At 44.9% G+C, this 18,375-nt stretch overlaps 1 protein-coding gene across 6 annotated transcripts in view; it reads right to left on the minus strand.

Annotated features, from left to right (window-relative positions):
- The window catches only part of slc44a5b (solute carrier family 44 member 5b), a 371,713-nt gene that overhangs the window by 82,025 nt on the left and 271,313 nt on the right, over positions 1 to 18,375 (minus strand). For all 6 annotated transcript variants that reach the window (XM_068036576.1, XM_068036579.1, XM_068036575.1 and 3 more), the window contains one exon: positions 1,559 to 1,642. In XM_068036576.1, the coding sequence (XP_067892677.1) occupies positions 1,559 to 1,642 (84 nt within the window). The remainder of the gene's footprint in view (positions 1 to 1,558; positions 1,643 to 18,375) is intronic.

Consider the following 18,375-nt stretch of genomic DNA (forward strand, 5'->3'; position numbering starts at 1 on the left):
GGAATGGATGGTACCAGGGATCATGCACTTGAGTCATTTGGAGAGCCTGGAGAAGCTGGGATTGTTCTCTTTAGAGCAGAGAAAGTTAAGAGGAGATTTGGTCGAGGTGTTCAAAATCATGAAGGGTCTCAATAGAGTAAATAAGGAGAAACTGTTTCCAGAGGCAGCGGGCTCAATAAACAAAGGACACAGATTTAAGATAATTGATAGAAGAACCAGAGGGGGAGATGAGGAATTTCTTTTACACAGTGAGTTGCTGTGATCTGGAATGCGCTGCCTGAAAGGGCGGTGGAAGCAGATTCAATAATAACTTTCTAAAGGGAATTGGATAAATACTTGAAGGGGAGAAATATTTACAAGGCTACGGGGAAAGAGCAGTGGAGTTGAAATAATTGGATAGCTCTTTTAAAGAGCCAGCACAGACACGATAGGCTGAATGGCCTCCTAATGTGCTGTAAGATTCTATGATCACCAAAAGAACAAAAGGAGAGCTGAGGAGATTTTCTTTTTCCACAGAGGATTGTTAGAACATGCGATGTCCTGCCAGGAATGGTGATGGAAGCTGAATTTTTCATAGCTTTTATAAGGGAAGAGAAGGAATCCTTGAAAAACACAATTTTGGAAGAATCTGGCGTAGGTCTGGCAGTGATTGTCCGCTGAGAGAGATAAAAGACTCCCCTTCGGTTTCAAGAAAGACTTGCATTTATCTAGTGCCTTTCATGGGCATCCCAAAGTGATTTACGGCCAATGAACTATCTCTGTATCCGCCTCCGGCCCTACAACACTCCGAGATCTCTGCCCTTGCTCTGGTCTTTTGTGCATCCCTGATTTCCATTGCTCCACCATTCAACTACCGAGGGCCCTAAGCTCTGGAATTCCCTCCATAAACCTCTTCAACTCTTCAGCTCTCTCCCCTCCTTTAAGATGCTCCTTAAAACCCACCTCTTTGACCAAGCTTTTGGCCACTTGTCCTAATATCTCCTAATGTGGCTCAGTGACAAATTCTGTCTGATTGATGCTCCTGTGAAGCACCTTGGTCCCTTTTATGACATTAAAGGCACTATATAAATGCAAGCTGTTGTGATTACACCAGAGATGCAGTCTGCGGCAAGCTGGATGACACAGTCTATCATTTTTAATAGTCCCAATATTTGTGTTGTCACTTGTATGTCGCACAAGACATCAATCTAACTGTCCATGTCCTGAAACTGAAAAGCCAAGATTCCAGTGTCAAAGCCAAAAATGGATTGAATAATCTGACAGCTTTTAAAGAGTGTAAATTCCGTCAGTGCAATGCTGTAAACCTCCCCAGTCCTTAATTATCAGCACTTTCCAGTCAGGTAATTCAAGTGTAAACATAGAACTGGCAGATAAATTGGTGTCGCCTGTGAGCGGTACGTTATTCACAGACAGCGACATTAAGACAGGGTAAAAGGTTGGTTTGAAATCATCTTGAAAACTGAGGGACTGTAAATCAATTTAGACTAGACAGCACTGACAGTGCTAACAATCCCGAGTAATGTTACTGCTGTAATATGGCTCCTTAATCAGTACTTACATTAAAATCCAGTACCAGGAGTTGGTGTAGTCTTCAAATATCTTCATCCCAACCTCCCTGGCTTCGAGGACATGATTTATGCCTCTGCAATAAATTGAAAGCACATTATGTCTTGCACTCATTCATTCACAATTATCCACTATGTGCTGATTTAACGAGGCAGTTCATTACAGCTTGATGCAAGAGGAGAGCAGGTTAATAATATCCCCATGTTAAAAGCTTAGTATTAGAGGTGACTGCAGCAGATACATTACATTACATCACATTCAACTAAAATACAGCACTGGCCCTTAGAAACTGGCTCCACTTGAAAATTCAGTTAGAATAGACCGATTTTCTTTACACCTTCTGTTGATGACCTGCTGGTTAGAATGGGTTTCTTTATGATGATCATTTCAATAAACTAATCAAGAAATAACTTAATTTATATAGTGCCTTTCACAACCTCAGGTTGTCACAAAGTGCTTTACAGCCAATGATATACTATTTTGAAGTTTAGTCACTGTTGTAATGTGGGAACTGTGGCAGCCAATTTGTGCACAGCAAGCTCCCACAAACAGCAATATAATAATGACCAGATCATCTGCTTTGTTTAGTGGTGTTGGTTGAGGGATAAATATTGACCCCAGAACAACAAAAAGAACTCCCCTGCTCTTCTTCAAAATAGTGTAATGGGATCTTTTACATCCACCTGGGTGGACAATCGGGGCCTTAGTTTAACGTCTCATCTGGAGGAAGCTTCCAATTAGCAGCTATCAGCCAAGAGCAGTGGTAAAGCCACTTGAGTTCACCTGATTAGGGAGCGGAAAGGTTCCTGTTTCTGATCACTACCCAGTGAGGCCAGCTGAAAGTTTTCTCTGTGTGTGTGCGTGTGCGCACACCCGTTTGTGGGTGCGTGTGAGTGCGTGCACATATTATTGAGTAAGTAGATGACAGGACTGCCTTTGGTCACCTAACTTGCAGTGGATAGATAAGCTCAGATATGAAAAGGTGATTTACTAGAATGGTAGCAGGATGAGGGACTTCAGTGACGTGGAGAGACTGGAGAAGCTGGGATTGTTCTCCTTAGAGCAGAGAAGGTTAAGAGGAAATTTAATAGAGGTGTTTAAAATTATGACAGTCTTGATAGAATAGATTGAAGAAACAATTTCTGGTGGCAGGAGGGTCTGTAGCCAGAGGACACAGATTTACGGAAATTGGCAAAAGAACCAATTGGGGAGGTTAGGAAGTTTTTTTACGTGAGTTGTTGTGATCTGGAACGCGCTGCCTGAAAGGGCAGTGGAAGCAGATTCAATAATATCTTTCAAAAGGGAATTGGATAAATATTTGAAGGGAAAATGTTTGCAGGACTACGGGGAAAGAGCAGGGGAGAGTGGGACTAATTGGATAGCTCTTTCAAAGACCCGGCACAGGCAATTTGGGCCGAATGGCCTCCTTTTGTGCTGTAAGATTCTCTGAAAGAGGGTTACTGAAGCAAGGTGTTTGAGAACTTGGCTCTGCCTGAGAATGAACTAAGGCCTTCAGGAGAGAAAAGTAAATCAATGAAAGAAAAGCTGGTTGAGCGATTTCCATTCAGTCATAGACAATCTCTGAGAGGTGGAACATTGAAGTTGAACAATCTGTTTGCGGCTGAATTACTATAAGTGAATAAATCTGAGTAAGTATTCACACATTGGTCTGGTATTGGCAGAAAGATTATTAGAGCCTAGAGGCCTTGAAGAGAAGTTGGGATGGATTGAGATTCAATGTGTCTGAAATCTGGGAGCCTGTTTTGCATAGAATGCCCAACAGCATTTAAAATCAACAGATAGGAGATTTCCGAAGAACTTTTCAACTTCTTGACAAAGTTTGAGAACTGCAGTAAAGAATTCTTTGAACGAATGGGGCAGGGTTTACTCCCAAGCTATAACGACAAACATTGGCCAGAAATCTCCTCAGAAGGACCCTCACTTAGGGGTTGCCAACTTTCCAAGACTGTCCTCGTGTCTCCAGGAATCAAAGATTAACCCCTAGGATGCTGCTGTGAGCAAAAACCCGCGGGAAAGGTCAGAGGAAGGTCATTTTTGGCATTTTCTTTGAAAACGCATTTAATAGTTATAAAAATATTGGAGCTGAGGGAAAGAAGTATCTGATGACTGACAGTTAAGATTAAGCCAATCAGGTACCAAAGTGTCTGTCTGCATTCTGATTGGCTGTGGAAAGACAGAGTAGCCTGGAGAATTGGCCAATGACAGGAGCTTGGGGGCGGGGAAGTTTGCAGTGAGTGGTCATAGTTTAGTTTAGTTTAGAGATACAGCACTGAAACAGGCCCTTCGGCCCACCGAGTCTGTGCCGACCATCAACCACCCATTTATACTAATCCTACACTAATCCCATATTTCTACCACATCCTCACCTGTCCCTATATTTCCCTACCACCTACCTATACTAGGGGCAATTTATCATGGCCGATTAACCTATCAACCTGCAAGTCTTTGGCATGTGGGAGGAAACCGGAGCACCCGGAGAAAACCCACGCAGACACAGGGAGAACTTGCAAACTCCACACAGGCAGCACCCAGAATTGAACCCGGGTCGCTGCAGCTGTGAGGCTGCGGTGCTAACCACTGCGCCACCGTGCCGCCCATGTGATGAAACCTCCAGAAATATGTCCAAAATAGTTGGTAACCCTATCCTCTCTCTGCTTGAAGTTATCAGTGTGGAGAGCAGGAGCCAGCTTCGCCATTGTCATAGTGGAATGGATCAATTCCTGGCTTAGTAATCCTGAGGTGTAAACACATAGTCCAGAAAACATGAGTTCAAATCCCACCAGGGCAGAGTGAAAATAAAAAAAATAGGTTTTAAAATATCTGCTATCAATAAAAGTGATCATGAAGCTGTCAGATTCTCGCAAAAACACAACTGGTTCATTAATGTCCTTTAGGGAAGGAAACCTGACATCCTTACCTGCTCAACATGGTGGCTGGAGGCAGGGCTCCCGGTGCTGGGCCGAAAAGTGGGGAAACCCTGCCTCTACCTTTTCTTCCCACTCCTCATCCCGAAACCCCGGAGCAATCCTCCAGTATTTTTGTGTCAAAGTTTTAGGAGGTAGGGACTTTAAAGGGATGGGGATCCCACCTCCAAGAGCTGCCGGCCAATCAGAGGCCCGGCTGCTCAGCAGTATTGTGGCCACTGCCGGTACTGTAGAGGCCTCGGACCCAGGCCCAGTGCCGGAATCCCAGGCCAAAGGTAGGTGAGGTGGGGGTCAGAAGGGCCTGTCCGGAAGGCCCCGGGGAGGGGGCTGGGGTGGTCGTTCAGTCCAGGAGGAGGGAGATCCCGGGGGGTAAAGTTCCCAGTGGGGGCCCCGTGGGTCACATATTGCCCACGAAGGAGGGACCCACCCCCAAGCCAACAGGGAGGGCACCTCATTTTACAAGGTGTCCTCCCCACGCAGCGGAGGACCCCCCTGCCACTGGTACGATCCCAGTGGTGGCAGGAAGCGGCCCTTAATAGGCCACATAAGGGTCTCAATTTGCCTTTGGGTGGGAAGGCCGTCATCAACCTATCCCGCCACCGGGAAGATGGCTGAGCGATGGGGAGGCAAAGGGCCCTCTGCCCCACCACCCCCTTCGCCACCTGTCAGAATTCTCCATGCCCCTCCCCCAACACCAATCCTGTCTCGGGGGGTGGGGGGGTGGGGAGGCTGTAAAATCCCAGCCGGTGACTCCTAACTGCTCTTTGAATTGGTCAAACAAGACATTCAGGGGTATTGAACTGCGATTATGCAACAGCTCAAGGAGAAGGCCCAATTAGGGATGGGCAATAAATGGGCAATAAATGCTGGCCGTGCCAGCAATGCCCACAGCACAAGAATTAATAAACTAACTGGTTTATTTTAAAAAAACAGCCTTTCGGATCTCAATCTCAGCTTCAATATCTTTTTGAAATGGCAGAAGGACATCTCAACCCAAGGACAGCTCCTCCCCACTCATCACTCCCATCCCCACCTCCGCCCACAGCAAGACATCGCTGCCTCAGCATGCACCAATAGCATCAGCTTTCACAATCTCAGGACACTTCAAAGTACTTCACAACCGTCCAAGTACCTTTTTAAAGAGTAATCACTGTTGTAATGTAGGAAACATGGCACCCAACATGTGCACAGCAAGCTCCCACAAACAGCAATGCGATAATAACCAGTTAATCTGGTCAGAGGCTCAGCGGCAAAAAAGCTATCAACTGAACCAGGATTCCTTCATGATCACAGTCATCCCAACTCTTCAGCAGCATCTTGTCTCTTCAAAACAAACACTCAAACATTACTCCTGAAAGTAGTCATGACACGGAGCCTAAGTACAAAACCCAGCGTTGATGTAATGCAGATGTATGAACAGGACGAATGGAGCTGATGGAAAGCAGGATAGACAAGTGAACAGCTTCAGTGGTTTAGTGGTTAAACATCCAATATTAACTTCTTCATCAGGGAACATTGCAACACTAAAGCAAGTCAAGTGTTAGTTAGAATGGTCCCTCTGTCATGCACAGTCATTCAGTCAGTTGGAATTTATAATACAGAGCAAAGTTCACCCCTAAAGCTGGAACTAGCACCTCCATTTACATAGAATTTACAGGACATTAACAGGCCATTTGTCCCAACACAGGATATGCTCCACATAAGCCTCCTCCCATCTCTCTTCATCTCATCCTATCAGCATAATCTTCTATTCCTTTCTCCCTCATGTATTTATCCAGCTTCCCTTGAAATACTATTCACCTCAACCACTCCCTGTGGTAGTAAGTTCCACATTCTCACCACTCTCTGGGGAAAGAAGTTTCTTCTGAATTCCCTACAGGATTTATTAGTGACTATTTTATATCTATCACCCCTAGGTCTCCCCTACAAGAGGAAACATCTTCTCTACATTTACCCTATCAAACCCTTTCATTTTTTAAAGATTTCCATCAGGTCACCCCTCAGCCTTCGCTTTCCTAGAGAAAACAGCCTTAAAGCTCAAAATACTCAAATTACAGAATTGCTACTTCACATTTTGCCATGAACTCAGTTTGGATGAAGACGATTTCACATGTTTTTCTCCTTCCATAAAGCCAAACCACTCGTCTTCCCTTTGCGACCTCCAGTGCTTTGGTTGTCCTGGCCTCGACTATTCAGTCCTGATGCCTCCTGAACCTGGTTGCTAATATATCAGAGCAGCCTTCAGCACTGAAGGCTGGGATTGCAGCCACTGTATCATTAGGAGTTGAGGATTGGCCTTGTGTCTCCAGGAATTAAAGATTAATGGCACCAAAGAGTAACAAATCCCGAGGATTAGATGGTTTCTTTCCCAATGGCAGTTGGTGGGAACCTAGCCGATGCCCTAACTATAATCTTCCAAAGTTCTCTCAATTCAGGAACTGTTCCTTTAGATTTGAAAATTGTGCATGTCACTCCGCTATCTAAGAAAGGTGAGAGAGAAAAACCAGTGAATTATAGACCAGTTCACCTTACATCTGGAAATCACTAGAGTCTATAATTAAGGATCGAGTGACTGAACACTTCAAAACTTTTCAGCTGATCAGAGTGAACATCATGGATTTGCAAAGTAAAAGCAAAATACTGCGGATGCCGGAAATCTGAAATAAAAACAGAAAGTGCTGGAAATACTCAACAGGTCTGGCGGCATCTGTGGAGAGAGAAGCAAACATTATTTCTGTTTCTCTTTCCACAGATGCTGCCAGACATGCTGAGTATTTCCAGTATTTTCTGTTTTTATGGATTTGTAAAGGTAGGCTATGCCTGACAAATCTAACAGAGAGTAGGGATTATGGGCAGGTACTGTAACTGCCAGAATGTGACTAGTGGTGCCCTCCAAGGATCTGTGTTGGGGCCTCAACTATTTATTATAATTATTAACAACTTAGAGAATGGGATAGGGAGTGGCAGATCCAAGTTTATCAATAGACTCTAAGGGAATAAAGGAATATGGGGATTGGGCAGGAAAGAAGAGTTGAGGTCAAGGATTAGCCCTGATATTAAATGGTGGAGCAGGCTTCAAAGGGTTATCTTGCCTACTCCAGTCTTATTTCTTATTTTATTTAGAGATACAGCACTGAAACAGGCCCTTCGGCCTACCGTGTCTGTGCCAACCAACAACCACCCATTTATACTAATCCTACATTAATCCCATATTCCCTACCACATTCCCACCATTCTCCTACCACCTACCTACACTAGGGGCAATTTATAATGGCCAATTTACCTATCAACCTGCAAGTCTTTGGCTGTGGGAGGAAACCGGAGCACCCGGCGGAAACCCATACAGGGAGAACTTGCAAACTCCACACAGGCAGTACCCAGAATTGAACCCGGGTCCCTGGAGCTGTGAGGCTGCGGTGTTAATCACTGCGCCACTGTGCCACCCAATCTTATGTAGATAGAGGCATAATATTACAAAGTGATATTAATAAATTAAGTGAATAGGAGAAACTGTGGCAAATGGATTTCAATATAGGAAAGTGTGAAATCATTCACTTTGGTCCTAAAAAAATTTGAACAGGGCACTTTCTAAATAGTGAAAAGCTAGAAACAGTGGCACTTCAAAGAGACTTGGGGGTCCAGGTAAACAAATTAATAAAATGCCATGAACAGGTGCAGAAAATAATCAAAAAGTCTGGTCTTTACATCACGAAGACTAGAATACAAGGGGGTAGAGGTTATGCTTCAGCTTTACAAAGGCCTGGTTAGACCACACCTGGAGTTACTGGGAGCAGTTCTGGGAACCACACATTAGGAAGGATGGGCTGGATTTTATAAGCTTTCAAAAATGGCGGCCAGCCGCACAGTCCACACACCAAAGAGTCATAGAAACATAGAAAACAGGCGAAGGAGTAGGCCATTCGGCCCTTTGGGCCTGCTCCGCCATTCAAAAAAGATCACGGCTGATCATCTAATTCAGTACCCTGTTCCCACTTTCTCCCCATATCCCTTGATCCCTTTGGCATTAAGAAATATATCTATCTCCTTCTTGAATATATTTAATGACTTGGCCTCCACTGCCTTCTGTAGTAGAGAATTCCACAGGTTCACCACCCTCTGAGTGAAGAAATTTCTCCTCATCTCGGTTCTAAATGGCATACCCCGTATCCTGAGACTGTGACCCCTGGTTCTGGACTCCCCTGTCATCAGGAACATTCTCCCTGCATCTAGCCTGTCTAGTCCTGTTAGAATTTTATAGGTTTCTATGAGATCCCGTCTCATTCTTCTAAACTCTAGTGAATATAGGCCTAGTCGACCCAATCTCTCCTCATACGTCAATCCTGCCATCCCAGGAATCAGCCTAGTAAATCTTCTTTGCACTCCCTCCATGGCAAGAACATCCTTCCTCAGATAAGGAGACCAAAACTGCACACAATACTCCAGATGTGGTCTCACCAAGGCCCCGTACAACTGCAGTAAGACACCATTGCTCCTGTACTCAAATCCTCTTGCAATGAAGGCCAACATACCATTCACCTTCCTAACTGCTTGCTGCACCTGAATGCTTGCTTTCAGCGACTGGTATACAAGGACACCCTGGTCTCGTTGCACCTCCCCCTTTCCCAATCTATCACCATTCAGATAATAATCTGCCTTTCTGTTTTTACAACTAAAGTGGATAACCTCACACTTATCCACGTTATGCTGCATCTGCCATGCATTTGCCCACTCACCCAACTTGTCCAAATCACATTGCAGCCTCTTTGCATCCTCCTCACAGCTCACATTCCCCCCCAGCTTTGTGTCATCTGTAAACTTGGAAATGTTACATTTAGTTCCCTCACCCAAGTCATTAATATATATTGTAAATAGCTGGGACCCAAGCACTGATCCCTGCGGTACCCCACTAGTCACTGCCTGCCACCTGGAAAAAAAAACATTTATTCCTACTCTCTGTTTCCTGTCTGTCAACCAATTCTCAATCCATGTCAGTATATTACCCCCAATCCCATGTGCTTTAATTTTGCACACTAACCTCTTATGTGGGACCTTATCAAAAGTCTTCTGAAAATCCAAATACACCACATCCACTGGTTCTCCCTTATCTATTCTACTGGTTACATCCTCAAAAAAACTCCAGTAGATTTGTTAAGCATGATTTCCCTTTTCTAAACCCATGCTGACTTTGCCCAATCCCGTTTATGCTTTCCAGGTGTTCTGCTATCACATCCTTTATAATAGGGCGGCACAGTGGCGCAGTGGTCAGCACCGCAGCCTCACAGCTCCAGCGACCCGGGTTCAATTCTGGGAACTGCCTGTGTGGAGTTTGCAAGTTCTCCCTGTGTCTGCGTGGGTTTTCTCCGGGTGCTCCGGTTTCCTGCCAAAAGACTTGCAGGTTGGTAGGTAAATTGGCCATTATAAATTGCCCCTAGTATAGGTAGGTGGTAGGGAAATATAGGGACAGGTGGGGATGTGGTAGGAATATGGGATTAGTGTAGGATTAGTATAAATGGGTGGTTGATGGTCGGCACGGACACGGTGGGCCGAATGGCCTGTTTCAGTGCTGTATCTCTAAACTAAACTAAATAGACTCTAGCATTTTCCCCACTACTGATGTAAGGCTAACTGGTCTGTAGTTCCCTGTTTTTTCTCTCCCCTCTCCCTCTTTTGTTAAATAGTGGGGTTACATTTGCCTCCCTCCAATCTGTAGGAACTGTTCCAGAGTCTATAGAATTTTGGAAGATGACCACCAATACATCCACTATTTCCAGGGCCACTTCCTTTAGTCCTCTGGGATGTAGATTATCAGGCCCTGGGGATTTGTCAGCCTTTAACCCCATTAATTTCCCAGCACTATTTATTTACTAATATTGATTTCCTTCAGTTCCTCCCTCTCATTAGACCTTTGGTTCCCTAATATTTCTGGGAGGTTATTTGTGTCCTCCTTTGTGAAGACAGAACCAAAATATGTGTTTAATTGTTCTGCCATTTCTTTGTTCCCCATTATAATTTCCCCCGTTTCAGACTGCAAGGGACCTACATTTGTCTTCACGAATCTTTTTCTCTTCACATATTTATAGAAGCTTTTACAGTCAGTTTTTATGTTCTCTGCAAGTTTACTCTCATACTCTTTTTCCCCTTCTTAATCAATCCCTTTGTCCTCCTTTGCTGAATTCTAAACTGTTCCCAATCCTCAGACTTGCTGCTTTTTCTGGCAATTTTATATGTTTCCTCTTTGGGTATAATACTATCCCTAATTTCTTTTGTAAGCCATGGTTGAGCCACCTTTCCGGTTTTATTTTTGCATCAGACAGGAATGAATAATTGTTGTAATTCATGCACACATTCTTTAAATATTATCCATTGCCTATCCACTGACAACCCTTTTAGTAAAGTTCCCCAATCTACCAGAGCCAACTCGTGCCTCATACCTTCGTAGTTTCCTTTATTTAGATTCAGGAGCTGAGTTTCAGATTCAACAACTTTACTATCTATATTAATGAGAATTCTATCATGTTATGGTCACTGCTCCCCAAGGGAAGAAATAACAAGAAGATTGTTAATTAATCCTTTCTCATTGCACAATACCCAGTCTAGGATAGCCTGTTCTTCAGTTGGTTCCTCAACGTATTGGTCTAAAAAACCACCAGGTACACACTCCTGGAAATCCTCCTCCACAGTATTATTGCTAATTTGGTTTGACCAATCTATATGTAGATTAAAGTCACCCATGATTACAGTTGTACCCTTATCGCATGCGATCTCAAATTCAGCGGCTCATGTAAATAGCTGGAGCGGGTCGCGCCTCCCCCCCCCCCCACCCCACCCTTGCTGATCACGTGGAGGGGGAGGGCTGTCCCTGCCCAGCAATGATGTCAGCTGCCTGTTCACAGGTGCTAATGCCCTTTTTAAAGGGTGTTTGCCCCACCGGCTGGCTTTTTTAAATATTTAAAGATACACTGCATAAAATTAAATGAATACATTTATTTGGCTCTCTCCCACCCCACCCCCAATTAACAAGTAAATTAATTATTTGCCCTTCCCCCAAAACACGTACCTTTACCATCTGACCTTCAAACCCCGCAAACTGCACAAAGTTTAAACTGCATTCCCGACCATTCCCGACACACATGATGTTAATTTAACCCCGTTCCCCCACACTGATAAACTTACCTCCTCTCACCTCCCCACCAGTGTTGCACCTCATTTCCCCGGATGGGGGTCTGAAGGCACGGGAATACCAGCCGCCACTCTGAAGATCGCAGAGGGCCCATAAGATCCCAGGTAGGTGCATTGTAATTTATTAATTTTATTAATTTGCATATGTTAATTCTGGTCCTGTCACCCAGCGGCAGGGAGACTGCCGCGGTGCCTTGCTGCCGGGAGGATCGGGCCAGGCCCTGCCGGCGTTGAGGTTCGTGGTGGGCCTCATTCAAGGGCATCTTCAGGGCCCCCCCCTACCCCGCCACGGATCCTGACATCGAGGGCTCCTTAAAATGCAGCCCAAGATATTGACTTTGGAGGGAGTGCAGTGTAGATTTACCAGAATGATAGCTGGACTCCAAGGGTTAAATTACAAGGAGAGATTACACAAACTAGGGTCGTATTCCCTGGAATTTAAAAGGTTAAGGGCATATTTGATTGACGTTTTCAAGATATTAAAGGAGCAGATTGGGTAGATAGAGAGAAATTATTTCCGCTGGTTGGGGAGTCCAGAACTAGGGGGCATCTTTCAGGAGTGCAATTAGGAAACACTTCTACGCACAAAAAATGGTAGAAGTTTGGAACAACCCCATGCAAATGGCAATTGATCCTAGAGAAATTGTTAGTTTAAATCTAAGATTGATAGATTTTTGTCAACCAAAGGTATGAAGGGATATGGAACAAAGGTGGGTAATTGGCTTTAGGTTGCAGATCAGCCATGATCTCATTGAATAACAGAACCGAGTCGAAGGGCTGAATGGCCTCCTCCTGTTCCTACCCCTTTGGCCAACCTTTCCCAATATCTCCCTACTAAGCTCAGTGTCAAATTTTTCTCTGATAATGCGCAGAGCACTAACTTGGGATGTTTCACCACTTTAAAGGCCCTCTACAAAGGAAAGTTTTTGTTGTTGTCAGATATGCTGACGGATTAATATCCACTGTCACTGATCTCTCCTTTATCTGGCCCAGGAGCCTGTGATATTGACATTGCCCATTTCTCAACAGTTCATCATTAACCTCAATGAGCACAAAATGGACATTCAGTCCAGGCTCTTTCTCATTCCTGATTGCTGCCACTGTATTCCTTCCTTCACATACATTGACGTAGTCACAGCAACTATATTAATGAACCTATTGTTAAACCATTTGTGAGGCACAGTACTGATTAAATGAACCACCGTGCCTGTTCTGCTTATTTGCATAAATCAATAATCCTATGTTCCGCCAAGAAGGATGTGATTCTGTCACTGGCACCTTAACATCCCCTGGGAATGATATATTTTTGGAGCTGTGATCTGTGAGAACTGTTGAGTCACTTCATTTTGAAAGCAGCTTGAAGTTCGGGTAAGGACTGAAAGACTCCTTAAAGCAGACGATGTACGGGTGTTGAGGGAAAGGGTGAGATTCCAAGATAACAACAACTTGCATTCATATAGCACCTTTAATGTCATTAGATGTCCCGAGGTGTTTCACATGAGCATATTCAGATAAAATTTGACACCAAAACACAAAAGGAGATATTAGACAGGAAGAGCAGGCTTTAATTAACTTCTTAAAGAAGAAAGAGGTGGAGAGGTGGAGAGCTTTAGTGAGGGAATTCCAGAGCTAAGGGCCCAGGCGCTGCTACCAATGGTGGAGCAATGGAAATCGGTGACGTACAAGAGGCCAAAACTGGAAGAACAGAGAAAGCGATTTATAAAGCACACGGGATCCTGGGCTTTATAAATAGGGGCATAGAGTACAGAAGCAAAGATGTTATGATAACCTGGATACAACACTGTTTCAGCCTCAACTGGAGTATTGAGTCCAGTTCTGGGCACAACACTTTACAGAGGGTGCAGAGAAGATTCACGACTTGCAGAGAGCCAGCACGGACACGACAGGCTGAATGGCCTCCTTCTGTGCTGTAACCATTCTATGTTTCTATGGTCTCAGAGGGAGATAGGATGTTACAGAGATAGGGAGGGACAAGGCCATGGAGAGATTTGAAAACAAGGATGAGAATTTGGTTCTGGGGTCAATATAGGTCAGAGAGCACAGGGCGTGATGGGGTATAAGTGAGAACGTTCCTGGTTCAATCCCTGATCTGCCCAGGGCTGTCTGTTGGGGTACAACAATCAACCTCAACCTGGTCTCAGGAAACAAGGAACAATATCAGCCAGGCCTCTTACTTTCTGATCACTGGGCAGTGACACCAGCCAGAAACTGGGTACTGCCTGTGCGGAGTTTGCAAGTTCTCCCTGTGACCGCGTGGGTTTTCGCCGGGTGCTCCGATTTCCTCCCACAGCCAAAGACTTGCAGGTTGATAGGTAACTTGGCCATTGTAAATTGCCCCTAATATAGGTAGGTGGTAGGGGAATATAGGGAAGGTGGGATGTGGTAGGAATATGGGATTAGTGTAGGATTAGTATAAAATGAGTGGTTGATGGTCGACACAGACTTGGTGGGCCGAAGGGCCTGTTTCAGTGCTGTATCTCTAAATAAATAAATAAACTGCTCTTGTGGACTTTGGATGGCAGTAGGCACAGCCTTGGTCTTAGGCGTGATGCCCACGCAGTTGAACAATCTTCTTTCACTCAAGCTCTAAGTTCTCACACTTGAGTTGATATCCCTCCATATTCTCGTCCCTCCCTGTCTCTGTAACTTCCTACAGCCCTGTAACCCTGTGGGATCTCTGCATTCCTCCAATTCTGGCCTCTGGAGCATCCCCAATTTCCATCACTCCCCCATTGGCAGCCTAAGCTCTGGAATTCCCTCCCCAAACCTCTCTGCCTTTCTACCTCTCTCTCCTCCTTTAAGACACTCTTTAAAACTAACCTCTTTGACCTAGCTTTTGCTCACCTGTCCTAATATCGCCTTATGTTACTCATGTCAAATGTCGTTTTATAATTGCTCCTGTGAAGTGACTTGACTTACGATGTTAAAGGTACTAAAGGCACCATCTCAAGTGGATGTAAAAGTTTCCATTGCACTATTCAAAGGAGAGCAGTGGAGTCCTCCTCTGCGTCCGGTGACATTGATCCTCCAACCAAAATGAAACAGATTATCTGGTTATTTTCATATAACTGTTTGTGGGAACTTGCTGTGCACAAATTGGCTGCTGCGTTTTCCTATATTACAACAGAGACTACACTTCAAAAAGTAGTTCATTGGCTGTAAAGGTGCTATATAAATGTAAGTCTTTCTTTCATAATTTTAAACACCTCTATTAAATCTCCTCTTAACCTTCTCTGCTCTAAGGAGAACAATCCCAGCTTCTCCAGTCTCTCCACGTCACTGAAGTCCTTCATCCTGGAACCATTCCAGTAAATCTCCTCCGCACCCTCTTCAAGGCCTTGATTTCCTTCCTAAAGTGTAGTCCCCAGAATTGGACACAATCCTCCAGCCGGGCTCTAATCAGCGATTTATAAAGGTAACTTTCTTGCTTATCTACTCTGCCTCCATTTCTAAAGCTCAGGAACCTATAAGCTTTTACTTTTAAACAGCCTGATGAACTAGTCTTGCACCTTCAAAGGTATGTGTACGTGGACTTGCAGGTCTCTCTGTGGCTGCACCTTCAGTAAAATTGTACACTTTAGTCGAGAAAAAAAATGATTCAACCATCGTGACGAGGCATCCGAAATGTGTTGTTGGACATTCGCTGCTCTGCTTTTGTGTTTTGTGAGCGTGTGAAGGAGTGGGTTAAAAAGTATGACTCAGTGGAAATGACATCATAATCAGACGTGCCTAGAACAATCCATCACAATATTGATTCTTGATCCAATTTTATATATGATTTTCTTTCTGAGAAAGATTAATAAGGGGGCCAAGACCACAGGCTATTAAATCAGCTGGGCTAACTGGTTCTGTAAACAACATTCACAATTTATTTTGCCTTAAATTACGTTGGAAAGACTGAGTGGTTTTATTGTTCCATATCCCATCATTTCTGAGGGACTATTTCAGTCCTACATTCCTCCACACGATAGGGTGAGGCGTTCTTCACCAATGGAAATTTTGTTAAGAAGTGTACAGTTATTCTGGGCACCACACTTTAGGAAGGATGTCAAGACCTTGGAGAGGGTGCGGAGGAGATTTACTGGAATGGTTCCAGGGATGAGGGACTTCAGTGACGTGGAGAGACTGGAGAAGCTGGGATTGCTACAAACCCTGCTTCCAGCTACCTGTTCAGGTGAATGTTATAGAAGAGCTCAGCAATCATTCAGAGGCCTGGCCAACATTCTGCCTTCCAGCAACACCACTAGGTGTGGGCCATTCAGCCCCTCAAGCCTGTACCGCCATTCAAATTGATTGTGGCTGATCTGTAGCTTAACTCTATCTACCTGCCTAGGTTCCATAACGCTGAATCCCCTTACCCAAGAAAAATCTATCAATCTTAGTTTTGAAGTTTTCAATTTACTCCCAGCCTCAGCAGCTTTTTGGGGGGAGAGAGTTCCAGAGTTCCACTCCCCTCTGTGTGAAGAAATGCTTCCTGACATCACCCCTGAACAGCTTGGCTCTAATTTTAAGGTTCTGCCCCCTTGTTCTGGACTCCTCCCCACCAAAGGAAATAGTTTCTCTTTATTGACCCTATCGAATCCTTTAATCATCTTAAACAACTCAATTAAATCAACATTTAATCTTCTATATTCAAGGCAATGCAACCCTAACCTGCGCAACGCAAAAACAAAACTTAGAACATAGAAGGATTTACAGCATTGAAAGAGGCCATTCAGCCCATTGTGTCTGTGCCAGCCAAAAATCAGCTGTCCAGTCTAATCTCAGTTTCCTGCTCTTGGTCCACAGCCCTGTTGGTTACAGCACTCCAAGTGCATATCCTTGTGTTTTTTCTAAACACGATGAGTGTTTCTGCCTCTACCACCCTTTCAGGCATTGAGTCCCAGATTCCCAAACACCCTCTGGGTGAAAACATTTCTCCTCAATCTCCCTCTAATCTTTCCACCAATTACTTTAAATCTCTGCTCCCCCCCCCCACCCCCCGCCCCCCCGGTCCTTGACCTCTCTGCTAACTGTGGATGCTGGAAATCTGAAATAAATACAGAAAGTGCTGGAAACACTCAACAGGTCTGGAAGCATCTGTGGAGAGAGAAGCAGAGTTAATGGGAGGGAATTTTATACTCTCCCCCCTCATCGGGTTTAGAGGCGGGGTGATCATATAATTGGGAGGGATGGCGGGACCTGCCACCTTCCCGACTTCACCTAAATTAAGTCTGAGGCAAGAAGGCCTGTGAAAGGCCTTCCCTTTTCACTGCCAATTTAGGCCCTTAAGTGGTCAATTAATGTCCAATTAAGGGCCTTATCCTGCCACCGTTGGAATTAGCGGAGTGACGAGTGGGCCTGTCGCTACACGGGGAGCGTGCCAACCAAACATGTGCAGGCGCTTGCCAGCTTTGGGGGAAGTGGGGGGAGGCAGGGTGAAAACCACCCTCTCTGCTTTTGCTGCCAAACCCCCTCCATCCCCCACCCCATGTAACCCCTCCCACCCTGGGTTCCTCGCCTCCGACGGATCCATTCCTGGCAGTAGCCACTGCCTCTGCGGTGGTGTTGCTCAGTAAAAGAGCGTCTGGCCATTGGTTAGCCAACAGATTTCAGCAGGCAGCAATTCCACTGCTGGGGTCTTTGATCCCGGGAAAGGCCCGTCGCTGTCCAGTTAAGTGCCGAAATAGCAGTTGATCTGGTGGGCCTTCCCCAGAGGAGGTATTGCAGGGTTCATGCCAGCACTTGCTGGCAGTCGAGACTCCTGTTGCCTAGATGGAATCCCAGCTAATGTTTCAGGTCGATGACCTTTCATCAGAACTGGGAAAAGTTAGACATGTACCAGATAAAAAGTTGGTTGAAGGTTTTCGTGGTGAGAGCAGCAACATTGAGTAAGACAGTTTTACGCTATTACACCATCTGAATTTGCTCTAGAACGAGCAGTTGTTTCTTTGAATAAAGGAGTTCTGTGAAGAACTGTCTGGCTTTGCCATTTCGGACAACACACTCTGCCAGTCGTCTGGCAGAATAATGGGAGCAGGAAGGAACAATGTGTTTCTATGTGGTGGAGAATGGGAATATGGGTGGGATCTCACTGCTGATTGGTCATTACATATTCTTGTTCTTGCTGCTGATTGGCTGGCTAATTGTGTTCCATGATAGGTCGGTACATGCTATTTTCTTGCTGCTGATTGGCCAGCTATTGTGTCTACCAAAGCAGTTGTAGGCAAAACCATTACCAACAGCTGCTGTCCGAAATAATGAGGACAATATAAAATTGCTGAACTTCATTTTAAGCCACCTGTCCTCATAATTTATCTTTTAGGCTGGTGTGTCATTCTGGTGAATCTGCACTGTATCCCCTCCATATACTGTGTAAGATGTAGTGTCCAGAACTGTACCCAGTTACTCCAGCTGGCGTCTAGCTAGAGCTCTGTGCAGCTGTAACATCATCTCCTAGAATGAAGGGAATGCAAGTCGATGGGAAAGGACCATATTCCCCTTCTAGTTGCAATCTATGTGGCAGCAAAACAAGGAGGGGGGGGGGGGGGGAGGAGTTTAATGCTCTTCCCACAATGGGTTTGGAGGCAGGGAGAGCATATAATTGGGTGAGATGGTGTCGGTGGGGAGGGGGGAGGAATCCATTCCACCTTCCCACCCAGCCACCGATTCAGACCCTTAAGTG

Source organism: Heterodontus francisci, chromosome 8 (assembly GCF_036365525.1).
Source record: "Heterodontus francisci isolate sHetFra1 chromosome 8, sHetFra1.hap1, whole genome shotgun sequence".
NCBI lineage: Eukaryota > Metazoa > Chordata > Chondrichthyes > Heterodontiformes > Heterodontidae > Heterodontus > Heterodontus francisci.